At 51.8% G+C, this 25,968-nt stretch overlaps 1 protein-coding gene across 1 annotated transcript in view; it reads right to left on the bottom strand.

Moving 5' to 3' along the window:
- nlgn4xa (neuroligin 4 X-linked a) overlaps positions 1–25,450 on the bottom strand; it is a 78,103-nt gene extending 52,653 nt beyond the window's left edge. Inside the window, exons 1-2 of the mRNA XM_078942329.1 lie at positions 25,230–25,450; positions 11,216–11,854 (exon numbers count right to left, since the gene is read on the bottom strand). Of these exons, the coding sequence (XP_078798455.1) occupies positions 11,216–11,666 (451 nt within the window). The 5' untranslated portion in view covers positions 11,667–11,854; positions 25,230–25,450. The remainder of the gene's footprint in view (positions 1–11,215; positions 11,855–25,229) is intronic.
- Positions 25,451–25,968: the final 518 nt, after the last annotated feature.

The raw sequence follows: 25,968 nt of genomic DNA, 5'->3' as shown, positions 1-25,968 counted from the left end.
GGCAGACGTTTTCCACAGAACGCCACGAGTCTACAGCCATGTTGATGTTCTGCAGGGTTCTGATGAGGACTCACCTCCTCTTTCTTAATGATTGTGTAATTACAACCACCATCATGTCCTTCTGGCTGCTGCTGCTGGTTCTCTCAGAGCGGCTAATTAGCTGCTGCTCCTCTGAGAGGTGGCAAACAAGCAGCAACAGAGTGATATTTCTTCAGAGTCTGCGCAGACAGCAGAGGCTGCAGACATTGCAGACGTTTTGCAGCTCTTCAGCAGACACTTGCAGCCTCGTATGGGGAATCCTTCTTTATCAGCCCACATGGGGGGAGGGGCTGGGTGCCTCTAAACAGTAGTGATGATTTCCCCAATAGAAAGCAGCAGATCCATGTTTGTAGTTGTGGATGCTTCTCCCTCATAACAACATGACATCACCAGCACTCGTCCACAGACGCCAGCCCGTCGTCTGAAAGGTCAGAACCTCCTCCACCTCCCCTTTGACGGGTCATGTGACTGTCTGTTTGGATAAAGGCAGACGTAGCTCTACAGAAATCTGCAGGTGGATGGTCTGCAGAACATCTGGACACCTGATCTCCAGCAGCACCAGAAGATTCAGAACCCACAGGGTGGGTTTTCTGCCCTGTCTGGAGTTTGCTCCACCCACATCTACAACGTCCTAAGAATGGCCAACTACCACGGATAAAGGAAAGTGACTCCACTCATGGCTCCACCCACCTGTCAATCAAAGAGCACACCCACTAGAACTGGGGGCTAAAAATAGAAAATGGTCTAGTGAAGCTTGATAAACCGGTTGGAACCAGAACACGCATAGAGTTGGATATTTTAACATGTGAAACCAGCCCCCAGTGGTCATTGGAGGAACTGTAACCTTTGGTACGTGGACCTTTCTGTTGTTACAGCCAGAAACAAGCCTCCTCCAGGTCCCACTGAAGACCGCTCTCTATTTTAGTCGGTTTAGACGGTTCTGCCGGGTCAGTGTGGGGCGAGCCAGGAGGGACTGCAGAGGAAGCTTGGCGGACGCTTCCATCCATGCACGCCCCCGCAGAACACGGCAGCGAGGCAGAGGAGGCCTTCTTCATCTTTGCCTCTGAGTAGGGGCTGCTGCTTCAGGAATGCTCCATCCCTGTGACCAGGATGGAAGGAAGGGGGCGCCTAACGGGGCGCCTAACGGGGCGCTTAACGGGGCACTTAACGGGCCGCTTAATGGGGTCCACTACCCTGAGGCTGTAGTGGACATCGATCTCCCATCATGCACTGGGGCTACTCGTGTTCGGTTTGGTTAGAGGCCCAAGTCTACAAGCGTCCATGATGGAATTCCTGCACTTTTCATTGAGGTGACTGTGGAAGTGCAGGGGGCGGGGCTTATCCAAGTGGTAGAAGTCTGGCCGAACACAAACTGCAATGATTTATTTATCTTCACGATCAGTTTTCAGAGTGTTGGTACTTCTGTGAATTAAAGATACTCTCCATATGTTACTACCAAATCAGAGTCCCTGATTGGTCAAAGTTCAACTGGTTTGACATCCAGTGGGCGTTCAATGGATCTATGTATGTAGAGCCCAAAACCGACTTCAAACTCACATAGCGACACACAAACACAAAACTTTGGAATGGAGACGTCAGTAACGGACATTTACTTTCTACTAGAAGTCACTTCAAAGCATGGCTTTTGAGAAGGAAAAAAGAACAAAATGACATTTATTAAATAATAATAAGAATAATAATAATAATAATAAATAACTTCAGGAAACCAACACCGCAAAGTTCTCCTTTAGAGTTTGTGAATAAGACAAAACTAACCATAATAACCAGACTAACCAAAATAACCCCATTAACCCTACTAACCACAGTAACCAGACTAACCATGCTGAAACATCCCAGCATCCCTCACAGGAGGACACAGGAAGTGGTTTGAATGAAGGAGACAGAAACGTCCTGATGGTCTCACACAGACCTGCAGGAGGTTCCATAGAGGTCTGGGGTCTCCGTGGAGAATAAAGGTCTGCATGTCAGGCTGACTGTCATTAAAGCAGCATTAGCAGGAGGAGGCGGGTCTGAGGGCCCCCATCGGTGACAGGGCCCTTCACTCGCTCTCTGCTGCAGGACGTGAATGTCTCTCACTCCGTGAGCTTCCTCTGAGGCTGCACGGCGACTTGGTCTTGGACATTCATCAACGCCACCACCCCCTCCCTGCATGATATATTCCTCCAGTGGCTGAGTGTTGCACACATTACTCATCTTTATACAGGTGAGACGTGGAGGTGGGGGGAGCTTGTTCAGAGGGGGGGGGGGGGGGGGCTGTATGAATTTTCCATCGCTTTCAGCTCTTTTCCACCGATAGAGGTTGAGAAAAATGTCAGTTAATGGGAAGAAGGTGAAGTGTGACGGCGTACGAACATCAGAGCCGGTACTGCCTGCAGCAGACCTCTTCCAGGAACACAGCTATACCGAGGAACGAAAAAAGACCAGAACCACAGCAGAACATTAGTCTGTTCTAGAAGCACCACAGGTCTGTCAGGACCATTACTCTGTTCTAGAGGCACCACAGGTCTGTCAGGACCACTGATCTGTTCCAGAACCACCACATGTACATGTGTACATACATGTGACAACCTCCATGCTGCGTTGTCTGCCCAGCAAAGGCGTTTGCAGCGGATTTCCACTTTCAGATCTGCCTGACCTTAGTCTAGGGTCGAATAGGAATAATAATATTCCGGACTTTTCTTTTATTAACATACTCTTTAGCAGTCACTTTACAACAGAATGCTAGTAAGCTACATGCTACGTAGCATATCAAAGCACATAGCATGTCTTTGTATCACAGTTACAGGGCCACAGTGATTGGTCGAGATCCATCATGGGATATGTGTGATGCATGATGGGATACGTAGCATGTAGCCTTCGGATGTTAAGTATGTACGTAAGGGACTGCTAACGAGTATGTTAATAAAAGACAAGTCCTGAATATTATCATTCCTATTCGACCCATAAGCTACAATATCAGCTGGCTGTCTGTCTACCGGTCAGCTAGCTGCCAGAATGCCAGCATGACAAGCAAAAAAGCTACGCGGTTCTATATGCTACGTAGCATGTAGCGTACTAGCCTCCTGTTCGCTATGGCGAAGCAGCAAGCTTAAGCATCCTAAATCTTGTAATATTTTTTATATTCGTTGAGACAATAATAAATGGATCATTCTTGTTTTTCTTTTTACTTTCTTTAACAAATGTGGGTCACAGAGACACGGAAGTTACAGCTGAAAGCGGCTTTTGTGGCCGGACGGAGAGCATATCCGTGTTTATGAATGACTTATGACGTGAATAGTTATTAGGTTCACACAAATTAATTATTTCGAAGGAACGAAATATTAATTTGTGGGAACGAGATCTATTTGATTTTTTTCCATGTCAGGACACGGGCTCCGTAGAAAACCATGCAGCTGGACTCAAACACAGACCGGGAGCGACCATCCAGACTCCAGCAGGAAGCAGGACATCTGCATTCACACTGCGGCTGAACGTGACCCAAATGCAGGCGTTGGCCCAGTTTGAGTCTTTATACCAACCGTCTAAATGACATGAAACATCCCCTGCTTCTTTATCTGTAAACACGTCTCCTCCTTCATTCAGACTCTTCCTGAGCCGCTGCTTCAGGTTCCTCTGCAGATGAATTCATGGTTTCTGAGTTCCAGTCGCTGGTGCTGAGTCAGCACGGACCAGCCAGCGCTTCCTCCTCTTTCAGCCTTGAAGAAGCTGAATGAAACTTTACTAGTGATTCAACGCTTCTCTGGTAAAGTTATTAACCACAGAACATCACAGTTTCCTGATTTTCAAACATCGCTTGTCTAGCGTCCCGGTTCTCAGAGATGGTAACAGATACAGACTGACGATGTTTGGATGATGAAGTCACAAATGTCCTCGACGTTGCACAGAAACAAAGGCGATCTTTGTCTGGTAGCAGAAAACCTCAAATTACTGACAGAGACGTTGAGATTGAAAAAGTACAGCCTGAACTGTAGCATAAGCAGGTGTGTGGTCAGAGCTTTAAAGCTTCCAACAGATTGTTTCTCCTTCCAACAGCTCTCAGCCTAAATGCTGATGATGGAGCCAAGGCCTTTGGACATTTCTCCAACAGCAAGACAACCGATCAGTATGTCAGATCGGTCACTTTAAGCTTTATACGTCTGAGCGACTGTTTCAAGGCACAATAGGTAGACTTTTAAATCTGAGACTTTTTAAGGACCCTCTACACATCCGGCTTCCTCCCACCAAGCTGACACCCACAATCCCAACAGCTTCTGTTGCCATAGCGACCACTCCTTTTGGATTGTATTTTCTGCCTCTGTTTTCTGTTAGATTTTCCTGACATTTTCCGTTTTTCTGCAACTAAGTGTCTAGAGCACCTGATTGGATGAGGACCCCCACCTCCTTAGCTTACAGCAACAGAGTTGATGTTTCCTCTATCTATACAAGCTTTGGTCCTTGAAAAAAGTGGTTATTGTGTGTCCATGGTTGCTTTTTTTTCTTTCTGTAAATCCCGGACGAGCCCCCAGTTTTTTACAGCCCAGTCTATGCAATTGTGAGAGAACGGATCATTTTCAAATGAATCTAAATATTTAGTGAACATTGTTTATGTCTGAAGGTTCCCCACAATCTGCTGGTGTTTGGTGATGGTTCCCCTTTAGACCACCCAGTACTGGTGGGTCTAACTCTTGTGAGGCCTAAAGTGTGGAGACGGTAGAGGCTGGTTCAGCCTCCATCTTCTTCAGCGATCTTCGTCTTCTGTCCTGTTTTCTCTGCTGTGAACAGAGCTGTTGGAAAAAGCCTGTCAGACCGTCCCTGTGTGGTATTTAAACACGTCACTAAATGTCTCATTACAATAAAGCGGTTTGTAACGGGGCCTAACAAGCAGCGTGTCCCAGCATGCATCATGGGCTGACGGTGCGTCTGCTCAGGTGTTTTGACTGACACATACGGGTTAAACCGGCCCTGCTGGCTCCATATGGATCTGGATTAGTGCCAGGAGATTCTTCACAGGAAAAACAAACCGCTGACACGTCCCCCACCGGCTCCAATGCTGTGAGAAACTCCAACGTGGAAAACTCAACGTGTTCAGAGGGGCGCTAGCATCACATCCTTAAAAAAGAAGCCGGTCTGACAACAAATGAAGACGTTCTAAAATATGGAAACAAGTCAGCAAATAAACTAAAAAAAAACAGATAACGTCAGTACAAATGAAGGAGATGCTCCCGGGTCAACCAGGACTGTCTGATTGATGTGGGGGGGGTGTCATCTAAATGACAATACTTTGAAATGAAACATATTGTTTTCGAGTTCTAACACCTCCTGTTTACGGGGATGCCTTCATGTTTCCCCTTTGGTTGCCATGGCAACGGTACCAGCACCGTCCCATTCGCAGCCTGCATCTGTCAGGCCTTTCTCTGATGATCACGATGAACGTTCAAGAAACAAACTGCAACCAGACACGAGCTGCTGGGATTCCCAAACCGACAGTCCCTGATCACCAGAGCGCCATCCGGACTGCAGGAAGTCCAGAAAAAGCCAACCAAAGACTGAAGGTCGGGTGAAAACCCACATGACTTCCTGATCTGCTTCCAGAAGCTGGTGGTTTTGCCGCTGTGGCTTCATGAATCAGTGGCCGGCCTGTTTTCAGTCCCTCTACCTGGTCCTGGAATCACCTGGAAGCCGTTCTGGTCTGGACGGCTGAGGAGATAGGGGGGGAGAACAGCGTCCGTCTCCCAGCAGGACCATTCAGCACAGGTTGCAGAAAAATGCCGTTCAGAAATGTCACTGCCACTCGTACGTCTCTCCCCCAGAAAAACAAGTGGTGGCCTTTAACGTGACGCCTCCTGCAGCTTTCCTCCTCGTCTTTTGCCGGTCCCTGCAGATTACTCGCTCAGGCGGGAGAGTCGCCGCGCAGCGATGATGATGATGTAGAAGCGCAGTGTTAACTGCAGAAAGACAACATGTGGCAGACATTTTCTTTCAGCCGCTAATGAACAAATTGCTGCTGTCAAAACAGCATGCTTCACCGAGCAACGGGGGAGGGGGGCAAAGGAGGAAAAAGTGAATGCAGAGAGGAGAACCTTAGGAGAACTTCCTGGAGAACAGGAAGCTGGAACTGATTCCACTTCAGTTGGTTCTGTTGGGATGTCTGGAGGGAAACAAGGACGTTTTGGGTTTTTTGTCCGTGGTTTATCTGTAGTCCAGTCCGTCTGCAGTCTGTCTGCGGCCCGTATGCAGTCTGTCTGCAGTCTGTCTGCGGTCTGTCTGCAGTCTGTCTTCAGTCTGTCTGCAGTCTGTCTGCAGTCTGCCTGCAGTCTGTCTGCGGTCTGTCTGCAGTCTGTCTGCAGTCTGTCTGCGGTCTGTCTGCAGTCTGTCTGCAGTCTGCCTGCAGTCTGTCTGCGGTCTGTCTGCAGTCTGTCTGCGGTCTGTCTGCAGTCTGTCTGCGGCCCGTATGCAGTCTGTCTGCGGTCTGTCTGCGGTCTGTCTGCAGTCTGTCTGCGGCCCGTATGCAGTCTGTCTGCGGTCTGTCTGCGGTCTGTCTGCAGTCTGTCTGCGGTCTGTCTGCAGTCTGTCTGCAGTCTGCCTGCAATCTGTCTGCGGTCTGTCTGCAGTCTGTCTGCGGCCCGTATGCAGTCTGTCTGCGGTCTGTCTGCGGTCCGTCAAACACAGTTGGACGTCCACCACTGAGGGACGTCTCCTAAGACGCCTTCTTAACCAGAACCAGGCTTTCTGTAGAGATGCCCAAAGACTTTTGGGGTGTTTGAATCCCCACAGTCTCTACAATGGACGCAGTAATGAAGGTTCTGCTGGACGTGGAGACACCACAGGAACCCCAAACGCCCCAGAACTCCCCTAAGGGGGGGGGGGGGGGGGGGGGCACAGAGGAGGCAAAGGGAGTAAGAGTTGGGATGGTCCACAGTCATGTTTCCATCACCCTCCCCTCCACAGCCTGGTGTTCCTCCAAACATGGAGACACTGGGCGACCGGAACCGTTTAGAACACGCTTGGTGGGACGATGAGGAGAACTAACCGACCTGAAACCACCAAGAATGAAGACGGTCTAACAGATCAACTCCATCTTTGGTTTCCAGAGCGTCCCACAGGCCAGAGCGTCCCCGAATCAACAAATAAGGTTTTGATCACAAAACATCGTAAAAACACAAATAAAAATCTGCAGATGCAAAAATAACGGTGTTTTTCATGAGCCTAGATGCAGCCAGCAGAACCATAACCATTCCAGCCCGGTTCTATCGGGTTTTTCTAGCTGATTGATTAAGGTGCGACCCCATCAGGCAGTCAGTGGTACTGCAGGACAAAGTAGGTTTTTATTAAATGACTGCATTACCAGACCTCCATATATGGTCATCTGTGGATTCTAACATCCGGCTACTTCATGCAGTGATGTTTTGTTTGATGAAGTGTTTCTGACAGCAGAAGAGGATGGAGCTGCTGAAGGTTTGAGGGTCTGTGATGGCATCAGTTCTTCTGATGCCCCTTCGTAGCTGATGACAGTTTTATTCTGCCACTCTGGGCAGAAGAGGACAGAAAATGAGAAAAAAGACCAGATGCTGATCATTTCCTGAAATGTAGGAAGCACTGGGGTGGGGGCTATAATCCTGTAAACCACGCAGAGGTTTGAGCGTGCTCAGCAGAGGCTGTGCAGGATTCCACTAAAGAAGGCGTGGCTAATCTGCAAGCGTTCCCTAGGAGACGGTTCCAGTAAGAGAAAGTTCAGACATGAAGCTGAAGCGGGTCAAAGGCTGCCCTGTGTTTCCAGGAGGACGTGAACGCCACCTCTCTGGTCTTAATGGACACCGTGATGCGTTCGGGTCACCTCTGAACCACTGCTGCTACTCTCAGCGCTGCAGCTCCTGCACTAATGCACGGTGTGGCGCATCAGCGCGGCCTGCGTCCACTCAGACGAGCGCCCCAAGAGCCGCATGCAGCCATGATGGAGTCTGTGATGGACAGCAGGTGGGTTCACAGGTGGGTTCTTCACACGCATCGAGAACCGCGAGGAGACACGAAAAGTGCCGGACACGTTCTCTCTGAATGGGTTCTAACGTGCTGCTGATCGGGACATGCTTAGAACACAGGAAACAAACAGATGAAAGGATGAGGAGACGGTTGACGCGCTCTGAAAGGTTCTTTAAGGGGACGAGGTTCCCTGACGTCAATCCCACCGTCTGTAGCTCATCCACTGATTCCTGGAGGAAGAGCCTTTTAGGGAACCAATCAAGTTTTTGTCACTGCAAATAAAAGGAATTCACTGAGGAAACTCCAAAATGACATTTCTGTTGAGTTCCTGTCAAACTGTCACATCTTAGGGTGGTCCTGACAATCCTCATGGGGGGACACTGGCCGTCTGCAGGTGACAGGTCACACCTGTACGGGGCACACAGGTGACCCCTACCAAAAATGTGGTGCTGGACCGCCCAGTTTACCTGAGAGAGAACATTTTTCTATCTTCCTGCTGCGAGCAACAGGCCATAGTGAACAGGTACACACCATGAAGGTGAGGCCGTGAGGCGCATGTGTAGATTTTTCATCTTATTAACCCCCCAAGTCCTGTAGACTGTACAAAAAAACCTGTCGGTGTTGTTCACGTGATACGTGCGTGTTCAGTACGGACACGGCACCACATAATCACCTGTCAGTGAACGTAGCTTCTACTACCAATACTGCAGGATCCACTCCCCACACAAACAACAATGGTACGTCCCATCGCCATGGCGTCCCTTGAGGAGGTCGTACGAGCCTCGAGGGAAGTGCCAACACACCTGCTGTTCTCCTGAAGATTCAGCCGCTCCACGGACCCGGAGAAGCCAAAAACACCCAGAACCAGTCCGGGTCAACCCCCCCAAAAAGGTGGACGTCACTAAGGACTTGATCCCCGAAGCCCACGTTCAAGTGACCACGTCCAATAAAAAGTCCATGTAAATGCAAGTAAACGCGCGTTTAAGGCTTCCACGTTCAATGGCTACGCTAGCTTTGCTGTCTGTTATCGCGGTCTACGAACAAAAGGCTCAACCAAAGTTAAACCAGTTGAACTTTGACCCCACAGAGACCTGGATTTGGTACTGACGTATGGACGACGTCCTCTTTCATTGATGGAAGTATCAACCGCCTTAAATGAATGGTTGTGGTTTTCTACGACAGCAAGTCTTAGGAAGGAGCAGATTCAGCAGGTTTGCACCAAACCGACCAAGACTCTTCCAGCTGTAGGCGCATGCGCTCACATCGGGCAGCCACAGTCCCGTGTGAACAGAAAGTTCAAGGACTGGAGCATCCCCGTGACTGTCGTCACGGCAACAAACCCAAGCATCATGGGAACAAATTGAATCAAAAAGCTGGACTTAAGCTAGTGCTGTAGCTGGTGACTCACCCCCTCCCACACCCCGAGTATCCGTTCATTTCAACCAAACTAAAATGAAAACCTTTCCTCCATTAAAACCTCGTTACACCGACACATCACAGATCTGTTTCTTTTGAGATGAAATAATCCGTCTTTAATCTGATTATCCGCACACGTAAACACGCTCAGCTTTATGTCGGACCCAGAAGCAGCACAGATAAGCTAACAGAGACGTTAGCGACCAGAATACAGACGTGAGATCTGTGTCCTCCCCAGCTTGGAGGCCTGCCCGCCGCGCAGACGTGCACTCCACCGTGCACGCCTGCACGGCGGGAGCTGGACGGCAGGCCGTTCAGCAGAACAACAGCTTGTTGGAGGCTGAGCCACGGAGGAAAACGACGGCACGCTGTTGCTTCTAATGGAATGTAAAAATAAATCTGCCACCAGTCTAATCTGATTACACGGCAAACAGTGATCACACTGCAGAACGGAGGAGCGTGGAGAGGAAAACAGGCGTTCCTGAAAGGATCAGCCGTTTTCAGGGAAAGCCAACAGTCTGAATGCAGACGTCTGTGGAGTTCCCCCCTAAAAGCACCTTCAGTCAGATCCAGACGGAACACCAGAACCATCAGCCTCAGCTGCTTTCTACACACCACCAGCCTGGAACCTCCAAACCAAAGTGGGGAGCGCCTCTGAAGCAGATGGCCCGGTTTGCACCGCGGATCAGCACGGATTCCCATGGGTCTGCTGTGACCCGTCATGGTCCGGCCCGGAAGACACGGCTTTCTGCTTTTGAGTACACAACAATGAGAACAACTTCTGTTGAGAAAAGGGCAAAAACTACTCTGCATGGAAGTTTGGATCATATATGAACCGTTTCTTTACCAGGTGAGGAGATGGACTCTGGCTGAAAACCAGACACCGGTTCTCATCCTCTCAAACAAGGATTTCTATAAGCGACCAGAACCAAATCCCTCCAAACTCCAGAACCTTTTCCAGCTTCAGGTCCAGATCCAGATCTGTTCTGTGTGTAGAAGGTGAGCCATGCTAGCTGGCGTCACGTTAAATGAGGAGACAAATCAGACGATCGACAGACGGCTAGGTCGATGGATTTATGAGAAAGCTGATAGTTGCTGAGGTGGAGCGGACGGCCAGCTTCCCCGTCTTCTCTGTCATTTGCAGAATAGTTTGAGAAAAGCTCTCAGCTGTGAACAGACACGGGATTGTGGGATTATCCCCCTCCTGCGTTTGGTAATCTACCATGAAGCAAAGAGGTCAGATTCCTTTCAGAGCCGAGCGGTCAAACGTTCCCATCAGTGTCCGTGGTTCCCGCCCCGGAGCGGTCAAACATTCCCATCAGTGTCCGTGTTTCCCGCCCCGGAGCGGTCAAACGTTCCCATCAGTGTCCGTGTTTCCCGCCCCGGAGCGGTCAAACGTTCCCATCAGTGTCCGTGTTTCCCGCCCCGGAGCGGTAAAACGTTCCCATCAGTGTCCGTGTTTCCCGCCCCGGAGCGGTAAAACGTTCCCATCAGTGTCCGTGTTTCACGCCCCGGAGCGGTAAAACGTTCCCATCAGTGTCCGTGTTTCACGCCCCGGAGCGGTAAAACGTTCCCATCAGTGTCCGTGTTTCCCGCCCCGGAGCGGTCAAACGTTCCCATCAGTGTCCGTGTTTCCCGCCCCGGAGCGGTCAAACGTTCCCATCAGTGTCCGTGTTTCCCGCCCCGCACCAAATCACTTCTCAAAGAACAAAACCCGCCTGACAGAACCGTCTACCCTGAGAATGATGAGAAAACAGAGCCAGCATTCAGGAAGTGGACCTACCGTCTTCCAGCGGGACGTAGATGTTCATGTAGAGGCAATCCTCGCTCTGCTCCTGCATGTAGGTCACCACCGTATCCAGGTTGGCGGTAAACCACACAGGCAGCATGTCGTTGAGTAGAAAGCGGTCCTCCAAGAACTGAGGACAGACCGGAGGGAACTGAGTGGCGTTCCGGATCCCCGGCCAGGACACGGGCGGCTCCGGCGGCTGGAACCTCCGCTCTCCGGTTGGGGCCATGGCGTACGGGATTCCCAGGTACTGCTCCACCGGTCCCAGAATTTCGTTGGGTAGCGTCACCTTCAGGCCTCGCAGCTTCCCGTAGTTGGTGGTGACCACAGGGTGCTGCTGGGCCTGGAGGAAGGGCCAACAGGCGGACAACAGCCACAGGTGTAGGAAAAGACTGGTTGTGGCCCTGGGGGGGCTAATCCATGAAGGCTCTCTGGGTGCAGACATGGTCCTGGTTGTGCTTGTGTTCCTCGGTGCTTCCTGGTCCTGCCGGTTCTCAGACGGTGATCAGAGGCCTGGAGATCCAGCCGACGGAGGCCTTTTTCTCCAGGTTCCCCATCGTCAACGGTAGCAGCTGTCCTGGTCGAGTCCTGATGGTTCCTGACGGTTCCTGTGGTCCGGCTCGCCCAGGTGTCCTGGAAGAACAACAAAGGGAAATCAGACGGAGGAAAACCAAAGTAACTTCACTCAGGGAGATCCCTGAGACCGGGATGGGACCGGTACCAGTCCGGTACCAGTCCACCGTAGTGGGTTATTACCTTCCTGATGGGTACAAGGAGGAGCCTCTCAAAGGTTTTTGAGGTTCCACCAGAGTTCTGAAAACATTCAGTCGTCCCTGCATTCTAATAAACTGAGATTATTATAACCCAAACCTGATGATCTAATCCGGGCCAAATCATCTGACCTTTACTTCAATACTGGACTAAAACGGTTGATTCACTTTTGGTTCTGACAGATGTGGCCCTAAATGGACCATCACGTCTTCTGGGTTTTTTTTAGTTTTTAGTCCTTTTAGTCAGGATTAAGGGTTCAGGAACAATCTTGGATTAGAAACACCTGAGAAACTGGTCTAAGTTTTGAAGTCTTACATTGAATTGGTACGACAGATAAAACCACACAGGAGGACTGGACCTGAGGTCCAAAGTCCCTGATTGGTTGTAATGCCATGTTCATGGTCCGTTCTAGAAAACCAGAACTTCCTGTGGAGTAGGGCTGCACGATATGAGGAAAACTCGCGATATGCAATATTGGTGATCAATATTGCGATAACGATATAATTCGCGGTATATAAACAAATAGCAAAAAACAAAAACATCATTTCCATTTCACTGCAACAGTTTAAAAATGATACTCCAAATGACCCTCGTCGACGTAGGAGGCAAACATAAAAGGGCTCATCTGATTGATCAACAACGTAAACGGGTCCTTCTGATTGGTTAAATGCATAAAGGGATTTATTTCATTTGTTCAATATTTCAAGCTGCCATGAGATTGTTTTAGCACATTTAAGGTAACCATTTATTGCGATTTTCGCCGTCTTTTGCGGTATGCATATTGCACAGCTTGATGTTGCGATAACGATACATTTGCGGTATATTGTGCAGGCCTACTGGGGAGGATGAAGAGTCCATGACATCAGACATCTCCTCTCTGCATCAGCTTTTCCAGCCTCCAGTCTGTCAGAACCAGATGGCACAGCTTGGCCCGGTTCTGGGCCATGTGATGAATTTGAAGTGGACGGTCTGCGCTGCTCTGACTCATGAACCACTTCCCAGCCGTTCCTCTGTGAACTCCAATCAATCGCTGAAGTTCTGCCGACCCGGGCCCACCTGTTATCACATACATGAAGCGTAACTACACGGACCGGGTCGTGTTTGGGGATCGGTCCACGTTCTGAAACGAGACGGTCAGAATCCAGACGACAGCGAGGAGAAGTAATGACTTTAGGAGAACTGCTTCCTGTCGGGACATCGGAACCAATCAGAACCTGAACCTGTTGGCTCAGACCCGGCTCAATCAGACACTGGACCTTTCAGACAGAAGCTTCACAAAGTAGAACTAGAACCTGCTGCTGTTATAGACATAAACACACTAGAAATGTTGTAAGGACAAAACTTTTTCTGCCAGTTTTGGATCTGTGGGTTTTGGACCTGTGGTTTTGGACCTGTGGGTTTTGGACCTGTGGGTTTGGACCTGTCAGTTTTGGACCTGTGGTTTTGGACCTGTGGTTTTGGACCTGTGGGTTTGGACCTGTGGGTTTTGGACCTGTGGTTTTGGACCTTTGGTTTTGGTACTTTGGGTTTTGGACCTGTCAGTTTTGGACCTGTGGTTTTGGACCTGTGGGTTTTGACCTGTGGGTTTTGGACCTGTGGTTTTGGTACTTTGGGTTTTGGACCTGTCAGTTTTGGACCTGTGGTTTTGGACCTGTGGGTTTTGGACCTGTGGTTTTGGACCTGCTGGTTTTGGACCTGTGGTTTTGAACCTGTGGTTTTGGACCTGTGGTTTTGGACCTGTGGGTTTTGGACCTGCTGGTTTTGGACCTGTGGTTTTGAACCTGTGGTTTTGGACCTGTGGTTTTGGACCTGTGGGTTTTGGACCTGCTGGTTTTGGACCTTTGGTTTTGGACCTGTGGTTTTGGACCTGTGGTTTTGGACCTGTGGGTTTGGACCTGTGGTTTTGGACCTGTGGTGTTGGTACTTTGGGTTTTGGACCTGTCAGTTTTGGACCTGTGGGTTTTGGACCTGTGGGTTTTGGACCTGTGGTTTTGGACCTGTGGTGTTGGTACTTTGGGTTTTGGACCTGTCAGTTTTGGACCTGTGGTTTTGGACCTGTGGGTTTTGGACCTGTGGTTTTGGACCTGTGGTTTTGGACCTGTCAGTTTTGGACCTGTGGTTTTTGGACCTGTGGGTTTTGGACCTGCTGGTTTTGGACCTGTCAGTTTTGGACCTGTGGTTTTGGACCTGCTGGTTTTGGACCTGCTGGTTTTGGACCTTTGGTTTTGGACCTGTGGGTTTTGGACCTGCGGGTTTTGGACCTTTGGTTTTGGACCTGTGGGTTTTGGACCTGTGGTTTTGGACCTGTGGGTTTTGGACCTGTGGTTTTGGACCTGCGGGTTTTGGAACTGTGGTTTTGGACCAGCTGGTTTTGGACCTGCTGGATTTGGACCTGTGGGTTTTGGACCAGCTGGTTTTGGACCTGCTGGTTTTGGACCTGTGGGTTTTAGACCTGTGGGTTTTGGACCTGTGGTTTTGGACCTGTCAGTTTTGGACTTGCTGGTTTTGGACCTGTGGGTTTTGGACCTGTGGGTTTTGGACCTGTGGTTTTGGACCTGTCAGTTTTGGACCTGTGTTTTTGGACCTTTGGTTTTGGACCTGTGGGTTTTGGACCTGTGGTTTTGGACCAGCTGGTTTTGGACCTGCTGGTTTTGGACCTGTGGGTTTTGGACCTGTGGTTTTGGACCTGTGGGTTTTGGACCTGTGGTTTTGGACCAGCTGGTTTTGGACCTGCTGGTTTTGGACCTGTGGGTTTTGGACCTTGTCCCCTTTTGTCTGTCAGAATCCCGGTGGTACCGTGTGAGTAACAGACATCTTCCAGGATCAGGAAACGGTTTATGGTTCCTCATAGAGGTCAATGGAGAACCTGGTTTTCATAACAAACAGAGGCACCGCTTTTATTTTGAAAGGTATCACATTGAACTATTTCCCTTCAGTCTAAAATCCTAAATGAAAGGAGATTGTTTTCTAAATCCTTCCACCAGATCACAAAGACTTCCATGGAATCCGTTTCCCTCCTCAAAGGACACAGAGCAGCGGCGTGGAGCGTGGTCAGACGGTCGCACAGATCCATGTTCGATTTCATCCAGTCATTCACTGGTTCACCCTCCACTCTGCCCCCGTCTGAGCTTCTGCCTCTTTTCAGTCTAAAGTCAGCTCCTCGCCTCCATGTCAACAATTCACGATGCTGCGCTTTATTCTGAAAGGGTCTGTGTGTCCTCTCTGGAAAATCAGAGTTAGGAAAGAATTCAGAGTTGAAACTGTAGACCAACAGTAAACAGTGATTGGCCCGGCTGGTGGCCAATCACAGCTGATCACATGGACAATCAGCTGATTGGCTCACAGTCTGATTGAACAATTCAACAATAACTGTGAGTGAATATTGTTGGGTTCTTCTAAGAACCAAAGTCTTAGAACTCTAAGAATACTAAGAACTCTCAGTGTTTCCTCTGCAGACCCGTCTAAACCGGATCAGGACGTCCAGGTACAGTTGGAGGTTCCCGTCCCTGGGTCAGACTGCTCTCAGGGCTTCCTCCATGTTGATGATCTGCTGAAGCAGGAAGCCCCGCCCACTCCCTCTCATAGTGCCTAGGTGACTCTGGTAGGACCTGCCGTGGTTGTTCCTTCCTGTTCCCTTCAGTCAAACGTGTACGATGGACGGATCCCAGCAGCTATGGACGCAGTGAGAGGAGGCATCCAGCCCTGTTATTCAGTCTTAGGCTCTGCCTCTCATGGCGCCGTGGTGAATGGCGTCCAGTTGTTCAGTCTAAGACTCCACCTCTCATAGTGCGTCATGGTGAATGCCGTCCAGCCCGTAATTCAGTCTTAGGCTCCACCTCTCATAGTGCGCCGTGGTGAATGGAGCCATCCAGCCCGTTCTTTGGTCATATAGAACCGACTCTCATGGTGGGACGTTGGAAGCTAGCGACTGTGCCACAATGGATGGGGCCGTCCAGCCCAGGCTCCGCCTCTCATAGAGCGCCGTGGTGAATGGCGTCCAGTCCCTTTGTTCAGACTAAGGCTCCGCCTCTCATAGCACCACGGTGAATGGGGCCGTCCAGCCCATTGTTCAGACTAAGGCTCCGCCTCTCATAGCGTCGTGGTGAATGGCCTCCAGCCCGTTGTTCAGTCTTAGGCTCCGCCTCTCATAGCGTCGTGGTGAATGGTGTTCAGCCCCGTTATTCAGTCTTAGGCTCCGCCTCTCATAGCGTCGTGGTGAATGGCCTCCAGCCCGTTGTTCAGTCTTAGGCTCCGCCTCTCATAGCGTCGTGGTGAATGGCCTCCAGCCCGTTATTCAGTCTTAGGCTCCGCCTCTCATAGCGTCGTGGTGAATGGTGTTCAGCCCCGTTATTCAGTCTTAAGCTCCGCCTCTTATAGCGTCGTGGTGAATGGTGTTCAGCCCCATTATTCAGTCTTAGGCTCCACCTCTCATAGTGCGCCGTGGTGAATGGAGCCATCCAGCCCGTTCTTTGGTCATATAGAACCGACTCTCATGGTGGGACGTTGGAAGCTAGCGACTGTGCCACAATGGATGGGGCCGTCCAGCCCAGGCTCCGCCTCTCATAGAGCGCCGTGGTGAATGGCGTCCAGTCCCTTTGTTCAGACTAAGGCTCCGCCTCTCATAGCACCACGGTGAATGGGGCCGTCCAGCCCATTGTTCAGACTAAGGCTCCGCCTCTCATAGCGTCGTGGTGAATGGTGTTCAGCCCCGTTATTCAGTCTTAGGCTCTGCCTCTCATGGCGCCGTGGTGAATGGCGTCCAGTTGTTCAGTCTAAGACTCCACCTCTCATAGTGCGTCATGGTGAATGCCGTCCAGCCCGTAATTCAGTCTTAGGCTCCACCTCTCATAGTGCGCCGTGGTGAATGGAGCCATCCAGCCCGTTCTTTGGTCATATAGAACCGACTCTCATGGTGGGACGTTGGAAGCTAGCGACTGTGCCACAATGGATGGGGCCGTCCAGACCAGGCTCCGCCTCTCATAGAGCGCCGTGGTGAATGGCGTCCAGTCCCTTTGTTCAGACTAAGGCTCCGCCTCTCATAGCACCACGGTGAATGGGGCCGTCCAGCCCATTGTTCAGACTAAGGCTCCGCCTCTCATAGCGTCGTGGTGAATGGCCTCCAGCCCGTTGTTCAGTCTTAGGCTCCGCCTCTCATAGCGTCGTGGTGAATGGTGTTCAGCCCCGTTATTCAGTCTTAGGCTCTGCCTCTCATGGCGCCGTGGTGAATGGCGTCCAGTTGTTCAGTCTAAGACTCCACCTCTCATAGTGCGTCATGGTGAATGCCGTCCAGCCCGTAATTCAGTCTTAGGCTCCACCTCTCATAGTGCGCCGTGGTGAATGGAGCCATCCAGCCCGTTCTTTGGTCATATAGAACCGACTCTCATGGTGGGACGTTGGAAGCTAGCGACTGTGCCACAATGGATGGGGCCGTCCAGCCCAGGCTCCGCCTCTCATAGAGCGCCGTGGTGAATGGCGTCCAGTCCCTTTGTTCAGACTAAGGCTCCGCCTCTCATAGCACCACGGTGAATGGGGCCGTCCAGCCCATTGTTCAGACTAAGGCTCCGCCTCTCATAGCGTCGTGGTGAATGGCCTCCAGCCCGTTGTTCAGTCTTAGGCTCCGCCTCTCATAGCGTCGTGGTGAATGGTGTTCAGCCCCGTTATTCAGTCTTAGGCTCCGCCTCTCATAGCGTCGTGGTGAATGGCCTCCAGCCCGTTGTTCAGTCTTAGGCTCCGCCTCTCATAGCGTCGTGGTGAATGGCCTCCAGCCCGTTATTCAGTCTTAGGCTCCGCCTCTCATAGCGTCGTGGTGAATGGTGTTCAGCCCCGTTATTCAGTCTTAAGCTCCGCCTCTTATAGCGTCGTGGTGAATGGTGTTCAGCCCCATTATTCAGTCTTAGGCTCCACCTCTCATAGTGCGCCGTGGTGAATGGAGCCATCCAGCCCGTTCTTTGGTCATATAGAACCGACTCTCATGGTGGGACGTTGGAAGCTAGCGACTGTGCCACAATGGATGGGGCCGTCCAGCCCAGGCTCCGCCTCTCATAGAGCGCCGTGGTGAATGGCGTCCAGTCCCTTTGTTCAGACTAAGGCTCCGCCTCTCATAGCACCACGGTGAATGGGGCCGTCCAGCCCATTGTTCAGACTAAGGCTCCGCCTCTCATAGCGTCGTGGTGAATGGTGTTCAGCCCCGTTATTCAGTCTTAGGCTCTGCCTCTCATGGCGCCGTGGTGAATGGCGTCCAGTTGTTCAGTCTAAGACTCCACCTCTCATAGTGCGTCATGGTGAATGCCGTCCAGCCCGTAATTCAGTCTTAGGCTCCGCCTCTCATAGCGTCGTGGTGAATGGCCTCCAGCCCGTTGTTCAGTCTTAGGCTCCGCCTCTCATAGCGTCGTGGTGAATGGCCTCCAGCCCGTTATTCAGTCTTAGGCTCCGCCTCTCATAGCGTCGTGGTGAATGGTGTTCAGCCCCGTTATTCAGTCTTAGGCTCCGCCTCTTATAGCGTCGTGGTGAATGGTGTTCAGCCCCATTATTCAGTCTTAGGCTCCACCTCTCATAGTGCGCCGTGGTGAATGGAGCCATCCAGCCCGTTCTTTGGTCATATAGAACCGACTCTCATGGTGGGACGTTGGAAGCTAGCGACTGTGCCACAATGGATGGGGCCGTCCAGCCCAGGCTCCGCCTCTCATAGAGCGCCGTGGTGAATGGCGTCCAGTCCCTTTGTTCAGACTAAGGCTCCGCCTCTCATAGCACCACGGTGAATGGGGCCGTCCAGCCCATTGTTCAGACTAAGGCTCCGCCTCTCATAGCGTCGTGGTGAATGGTGTTCAGCCCCGTTATTCAGTCTTAGGCTCCGCCTCTCATAGCGTCGTGGTGAATGGTGTTCAGCCCCGTTATTCAGTCTTAGGCTCCGCCTCTCATAGCGTCGTGGTGAATGGCCTCCAGCCCGTTGTTCAGTCTTAGGCTCCGCCTCTCATAGCGTCGTGGTGAATGGCCTCCAGCCCGTTATTCAGTCTTAGGCTCCGCCTCTCATAGCGTCGTGGTGAATGGTGTTCAGCCCCATTATTCAGTCTTAGGCTCCACCTCTCATAGTGCGCCGTGGTGAATGGAGCCATCCAGCCCGTTCTTTGGTCATATAGAACCGACTCTCATGGTGGGACGTTGGAAGCTAGCGACTGTGCCACAATGGATGGGGCCGTCCAGCCCAGGCTCCGCCTCTCATAGAGCGCCGTGGTGAATGGCGTCCAGTCCCTTTGTTCAGACTAAGGCTCCGCCTCTCATAACACCACGGTGAATGGGGCCGTCCAGCCCCTTTGTTCAGACTAAGGCTCCGCCTCTCATAGCGTCGTGGTGAATGGCCGTCCAGCCCGTTGTTCAGTCTTAGGCTCCGCCTCTCATAGCGTCGTGGTGAATGGTGTTCAGCCCCGTTATTCAGTCTTAGGCTCCGCCTCTCATAGCGTCGTGGTGAATGGCCTCCAGCCCGTTATTCAGTCTTAGGCTCCGCCTCTCATAGCGTCGTGGTGAATGGTGTTCAGCCCCGTTATTCAGTTTTAGGCTCCGACTCTCATAGTGCGTCATGGTGAATGCCGTCCAGCCCGTAATTCAGTCTTAGGCTCCGCCTCTCATAGTGCGTCATGGTGAATGGCGTCCAGTCCCTTTGTTCAGACTAAGGCTCCGCCTCTCATAACACCACGGTGAATGGGGCCGTCCAGCCCCTTTGTTCAGACTAAGGCTCCGCCTCTCATAGCGTCGTGGTGAATGGCCGTCCAGCCCGTTGTTCAGTCTTAGGCTCCGCCTCTCATAGCGTCGTGGTGAATGGTGTTCAGCCCCGTTATTCAGTCTTAGGCTCCGCCTCTCATAGCGTCGTGGTGAATGGTGTTCAGCCCCGTTATTCAGTCTTAGGCTCCGCCTCTCATCGTGCATCATGGTGAATGGCGTCCAGCCCGTTATTCAATCTTAGGCTCCGCCTCTCATAGTGCGTCATGGTGAATGGCGTCCAGCCCGTTATTCAGTCTTAGGCTCCGCCTCTCATAGCGTCGTGGTGAATGGCGTCCAGCCCGTTATTCAGTCTTAGGCTCCGCCTCTCATAGTGCGTCATGGTGAATGCCGTCCAGCCCGTTATTCAGTCTTAGGCTCCGCCTCTCATAGTGCGTCATGGTGAATGGCGTCCAGCCCGTTATTCAGTCTTAGGCTCCGCCTCTCATAGTGCGTTATGGTAAATGGCGTCCAGTCCCTTTGTTCAGACTAAGGCTCCGCCTCTCATAGCACCACGGTGAATGGGGCCGTCCAGCCCATTGTTCAGACTAAGGCTCCGCCTCTCATAGCGTCGTGGTGAATGGCCTCCAGCCCGTGTTTCAGTCTTAGGCTCCGCCTCTCATAGCGTCGTGGTGAATGGTGTTCAGCCCCGTTATTCAGTCTTAGGCTCCGCCTCTCATAGTGCGTCATGGTGAATGGCGTCCAGCCCGTTGTTCAGTCTTAGGCTCGCCTCGCATAGCGTCGTGGTGAATGGCGTCCAGCCCATTGTTCAGTCTTAGGCTCCGCCTCTCATAGCGTCGTGGTGAATGGTGTTCAGCCCCGTTATTCAGTCTTAGGCTCCGCCTCTCATAGTGCGTCATGGTGAATGGCGTCCAGCCCGTTGTTCAGTCTTAGGCTCGCCTCGCATAGCGTCGTGGTGAATGGCGTCCAGCCCATTGTTCAGTCTTATTCCCCGCCTCTCATAGCGTCGTGGTGAATGGCGTCCACTCCGTTATTCAGTCTTAGGCTCCGCTTCTCATAGCGCCGTGGTGAATGGCATTCAGCCCGTTGTTCAGTCTTAGGCTCCGCCTCGCATAGCGCCGTGGTGAATGGCGTCCAGCCCGTTGTTCAGTCTTAGGCTCTGCCTCTCATAGTGCGTCATGGTGAATGGCGTCCAGCCCCGTTATTCAGTCTTAGGCTCCGCCTCTCATAGCGCCGTGGTGAATGGCGTCCAGCCCGTTGTTCAGTCTTAGGCTCCGCCTCTCATAGTGCGTCATGGTGAATGGCGTCCAGCCCCGTTATTCAGTCTTAGGCTCCGCCTCTCATAGCGCCGTGGTGAATGGCGTCCAGCCCGTTATTCAGGCTTAGGCTCCGCCTCTCATAGTGCGTCATGGTGATTGGCGTCCAGCCCGTTATTCAGTCTTAGGTTCCGCCTCTCATAGTGCGTTATGGTGAATGGCGTCCAGTCCCTTTGTTCAGACTAAGGCTCCGCCTCTCATAGCGCCGTGGTGAATGGCGTCCAGCCCGTTATTCAGGCTTAGGCTCCGCCTCTCATAGTGCGTCATGGTGATTGGCGTCCAGCCCGTTATTCAGTCTTAGGCTCCGCCTCTCATAGTGCGTTATGGTGAATGGCGTCCAGCCCGTTATTCAGGCTTAGGCTCCGCCTCTCATAGTGCGTCATGGTGATTGGCGTCCAGCCCGTTATTCAGTCTTAGGCTCCGCCTCTCATAGCACCGTGGTAAATGGCGTCCAGCCCGTTATACAGTCTTAGGCTCCGCCTCTCATAGCGCCGTGGTGAATGGCATCCAGCCCGTTGTTCAGTCTTAGGCTCCGCCTCTCATAGCGCCGTGGTGAATGGCGTCCATCCCCGTTGTTCAGTCTTAGGCTCCGCCTCTCATAGCGCCGTGGTGAATGGCGTCCATCCCCGTTGTTCAGTCTTAGGCTCCGCCTCGCATAGCGCCGTGGTGAATGGTGTTCAGCCCGTTGTTCAGTCTTAGGCTCCGCCTCTCATAGCGTCGTGGTGAATGGTGTTCAGCCCCGTTATTCAGTCTTAGGCTCCGCCTCTCATAGCGTCGTGGTGAATGGTGTTCAGCCCCGTTATTCAGTCTTAGGCTCCGCCTCGCATAGCGCCGTGGTAAATGGCGTCCATCCCCGTTGTTCAGTCTTAGGCTCCGCCTCTCATAGTGCGTCATGGTGAATGGTGTCCAGTCCCTTTGTTCAGACTAAGGCTCCACCTCTCATAGCGCCGTGGTAAATGGCGTCCATCCCCGTTGTTCAGTCTTAGGCTCCGCCTCTCATAGTGCGTCATGGTGAATGGCGTCCAGCCCGTTGTTCAGTCTTAGGCTCCGCCTCTCATAGTGCGTCATGGTGAATGGCGTCCAGCCCGTTGTTCAGTCTTAGGCTCCGCCTCGCATAGCGTCGTGGTGAATGGCGCTGGTCCTCCATGTTGATTGAGGCTGTGCGTCTGGCTGACAGAGCAGAGAGTTTTTGTGATAACCCGGTGACAAAGCGTTGTTCCGGTGGCGGCACCTGCCAGCAGATTGCAGAGAACCCCCCCCCCATGGTTGTCGGACATCAGTCTTCTGAATATCCATGAAGGCTGCTTCTCCCTTTGCATGTCTGTCTGTAGTGTCCTTCTGCCTCTGCTGGACGTCCACCGTCAGATCTTTGCACCAAGGTAGATAGCCATGGATCATCCGGGGGCCTTCAGGAGAGACACCAAATGCCGGGGGGGGGGGGGTCTTTCAGGCTGGAAACGGTGGTGGAAACAGTAATTCACAGAAAAAAACTAAAGTGCATCTAAAGTACAGGACAGCAGAAAAAAGCAGAGGTTTGGCCTGAGGGTCAAAGGTCAAATGTTCCAACCACTAAAACAGATGTTTGAGTTTTTTCTCTGCATTCAAACTGAAGGCGTTTCCCCTAAAATCCTCTGAATTACTGAGGAAGACATTTCTTGGAATGTGGGGAATAAAAAATTCCATTTCCATCTTTCTAACCCAGCCTCCATTTGTCAGGTCAGACCAGAATGAAACGTGTCGTCATGGAAACGCGGCTGTAACGGTCATCCTAACTGTCCAGCACGGAGGGGGAAGGCTGATGATGTGGGCCTGACTGAGGCGTGGATGCTGTTCTGGTGGCGTTTCCTCTGAATACCAGCAGCTGAGAGCGGCGAAGGCTCTGATGATTCCACAGCCTCTGGTTCTGGTCCTGCCGTCAGGAACCGATCGGCGGCGTGTTTTCCTCACCTTTAAATAACCATCACGGCGCCGGAGCCGTCTGATTGATTCCTCCTCTTCCTCCGTGCTCCTCTCAGCACGCCGCCGTTGGTCGCCGTTGGTCGCCCAGGGCTGGCGCTACGTTTCCTGTTGTTTGATGGCGGCTGAGACTTTGATGTGGAGTTAACACCTCCTCCACCGCCGTCTGACTGATGAGCGTCAGATAAATCCATACGGAGACGGCTGCAATTCAGCAGCTCCAACAGCAGAAATGCACCGTCAGCAGTTTCCCAGCGACCAGAAGAGCTCCAGCGAGCAGAGGCGGCCCTGATCCCAGAGCGCCACGCACGCCACACTCTGATGGCGTGAAGTCCGTCCCCAGCAGAGCTGCTTTACCGAGGAGGCCTCAGAGCTTTGATTGACAGCTGAATTTCTATTGGTCTGAAGACGTTTGCTAACCTTTTGTCACATTTCTGGTCCTCATTCTGCCTAAATAATCAATCAAGTCGTAAATAATCAATCAAGTCGTAAATAATCAATCAAGTCGTCTTCAGGCGATTAGCGTGTTGAACTAAACATGGGCGGAGCCTAAAAGACCCTAACATACGATGGGATTAAAGTTTCCACGTCTTGATGAGCTCAGGTGGAATCAGGAAAAAGGTAAAGATAAATATTCCATTTGATTGATAGAAATCGTTTTACTTCCAGATCCTGACTCTGCTGCCTGTGGGAGGGGCTGATTCACAGGCTGCAGCACTAGAACAGGCCGTTTCTTCATCATAATCAGATTTTTAGACGCTGTTAGACACCTGTTACAATAGAAAGATCTAGAAGTCTGTTACTTTATTAAAAATCTTTTTTAACTGACGTGAAAGAAAGACGTCAAGAATGTCGTAGCCGAAATGTTAAACATGAAAAACCCGATGCAGGTCAGAAATCCATCCACATTTCTAAAGTTAGCATTTAAAAAAGTTTGACTTTGATACATGTAGATCCAGACAGGAGTCAGCTAGCTACAGCTGCTACCTGTTAGCATTACGCTGAATAACCGTTCTGTTAGCACGTCACCCGTTCACGTTAGCTAGTCCTGAAAAACACGTCTCCATCATACAGAACCAGATGAACTTTAATTGCAGAATTTGTGGCAGTTCTGCAGAAACATTAACGCTTCGTCTGAGCGACAACAGGACCCGTCCAGCCTGATAGCAGCGTTAGCGTTAGCATGCTACATCAGACACAGCTACAACAAATGTTCACTTTTCACTGAGGATGTACAGGAAAAAATACAAACAAGCAAAAACCCAAAGGTGCCTTTAGGGGTTTTACCCCCACCAACACCGGATCACCATGAGGACTGGGGGGGGGGACATCCAAACTGTTTGACAAATGATTTCATCTTCATCTGATCAGACTGAAGCTTTCCTCCTTGTTTCTGCCCATCAAACATCACACCTCCTGGGGAGTCCTGGAGAGTCCTGGGGGGTCTTGGAGAGTCCTGGGGAGTCCTGGGGGGTCTTGGGGAGTCTTGGAGAGTCCTGGGGAGTCCTGGAGAGTCCTGGGGGGTCTTGGAGAGTCCTGGGGAGTCCTGGGGGGTCTTGGGGAGTCTTGGAGAGTCCTGGGGAGTCCTGGAGAGTCCTGGGGGGTCTTGGAGAGTCCTGGGGAGTCCTGGGGGGTCTTGGAGAGTCCTGGGGAGTCCTGGGGGGTCTTGGAGAGTCCTGGGGGGGGTCCTGGAGAGTCCTGGAGAGTCTGCAGGGCTTCTTCCATGTGTGCAGAAGAGTCCATGAGTGGTGTTACTTTTGCATCAGGTTGTTGCAGCGGAGGGAAGAAGTGAGGAATGAGTCCAGGAGGAGGGAGGAGTGAAAAGCTGCTGGGGGGGGGGGGGGGGGGGGGGTCACCTCCGCCATCAGGGATGGAGTACTGGGGTGGGGGGGGGGGGGGGGGGGGCTTAGGGGCATTTGAAAGAACAGCTCTCCACTGCTGTCAGGAACCTGTCACACCTGCAGCACCTCTGCGCACACCTGCCGGCACGCGCGCTCACCCCTGACAGGCCGCGCGCACACAGACATGCACCACCATTTTGGGGGCTGCAGGTGCACTGTTGCACGGAGTTTGATAAAAGCGCAGCCTTCGCGTGCACGTGCACAAGCGCGCCGCCCTGTCAGGCTCGCGCTGCCTGCTCAAAGAACAGACAACATGCCGGGACAAAGTTGCGCGCCCGGATGCAGTCACGCACAGACACGCAACAACAACAAAAAAGCCAAAAAGATGCGCACGCTCCTCGCGACTCTCACCTTATGTCGTCCTGCCGCGCGCGCGCCTCCTAGATCCCTAAATAAACCAAAAGCAGTCCCGATCCAAATCCAGCTCCCGGGTCCCTGCCGGTGCGCGTGCGTGTGTCACGCAGAGGCGCAGCTCGCTCTCATCGCTCTCATAGCGCGAGTGAGCCGCGCGGGCAGATTAGTGACAGAGAAACCTGCTCCCTCTCCTCCTCCCGCTCCTCCTGCTCCTCATTGGACCGCAGAGCCTGGAACTCGCGCCGCCCGCAGCCAACAGACTGGCGCAGGCGCACCAGCTGCTGCTCAAACCTGTGGCGCAAACATCATGCGCGCCTCTTACGTAACAGGCTTTATGGAGGGGGGGGGGGTGTTATTTCCCTCCATCACTCTAAAAATGCTCAGATTCCAGACGTTGATGGATGAATGATGGATGGATGGATGAAGGATGGATACATGGATGATAGATGATGGATGGATGGATGGATGGATGGATGGATGGATGGATGGATGGATGGATGGATGGATGGATGGATGGATGATGGATGGATGGATGGATGGATGGATGGATGGATGGATGATGGATGGATGGATGGATGATGGATGGATGGATGATGGATGGATGATGGATGGATGATAGATGATGGATGGATGAATGATGGATGGATGATAGATGATGGATGGATGAATGATGGATGGATGGACGAAGGTTGATAGATGATAGATGAATGAATAGTGGGTGAATGATGGATGGATG

This window comes from Oryzias latipes, chromosome 2 (assembly GCF_053564925.1).
Source record: "Oryzias latipes strain Hd-rR chromosome 2, Olatipes_Hd-rR_3.1".
Lineage (NCBI taxonomy): Eukaryota > Metazoa > Chordata > Actinopteri > Beloniformes > Adrianichthyidae > Oryzias > Oryzias latipes.
The sequence above is the reverse complement of the archived record's forward strand: the minus strand, read 5'-3'. Positions and strand labels throughout refer to the sequence as shown.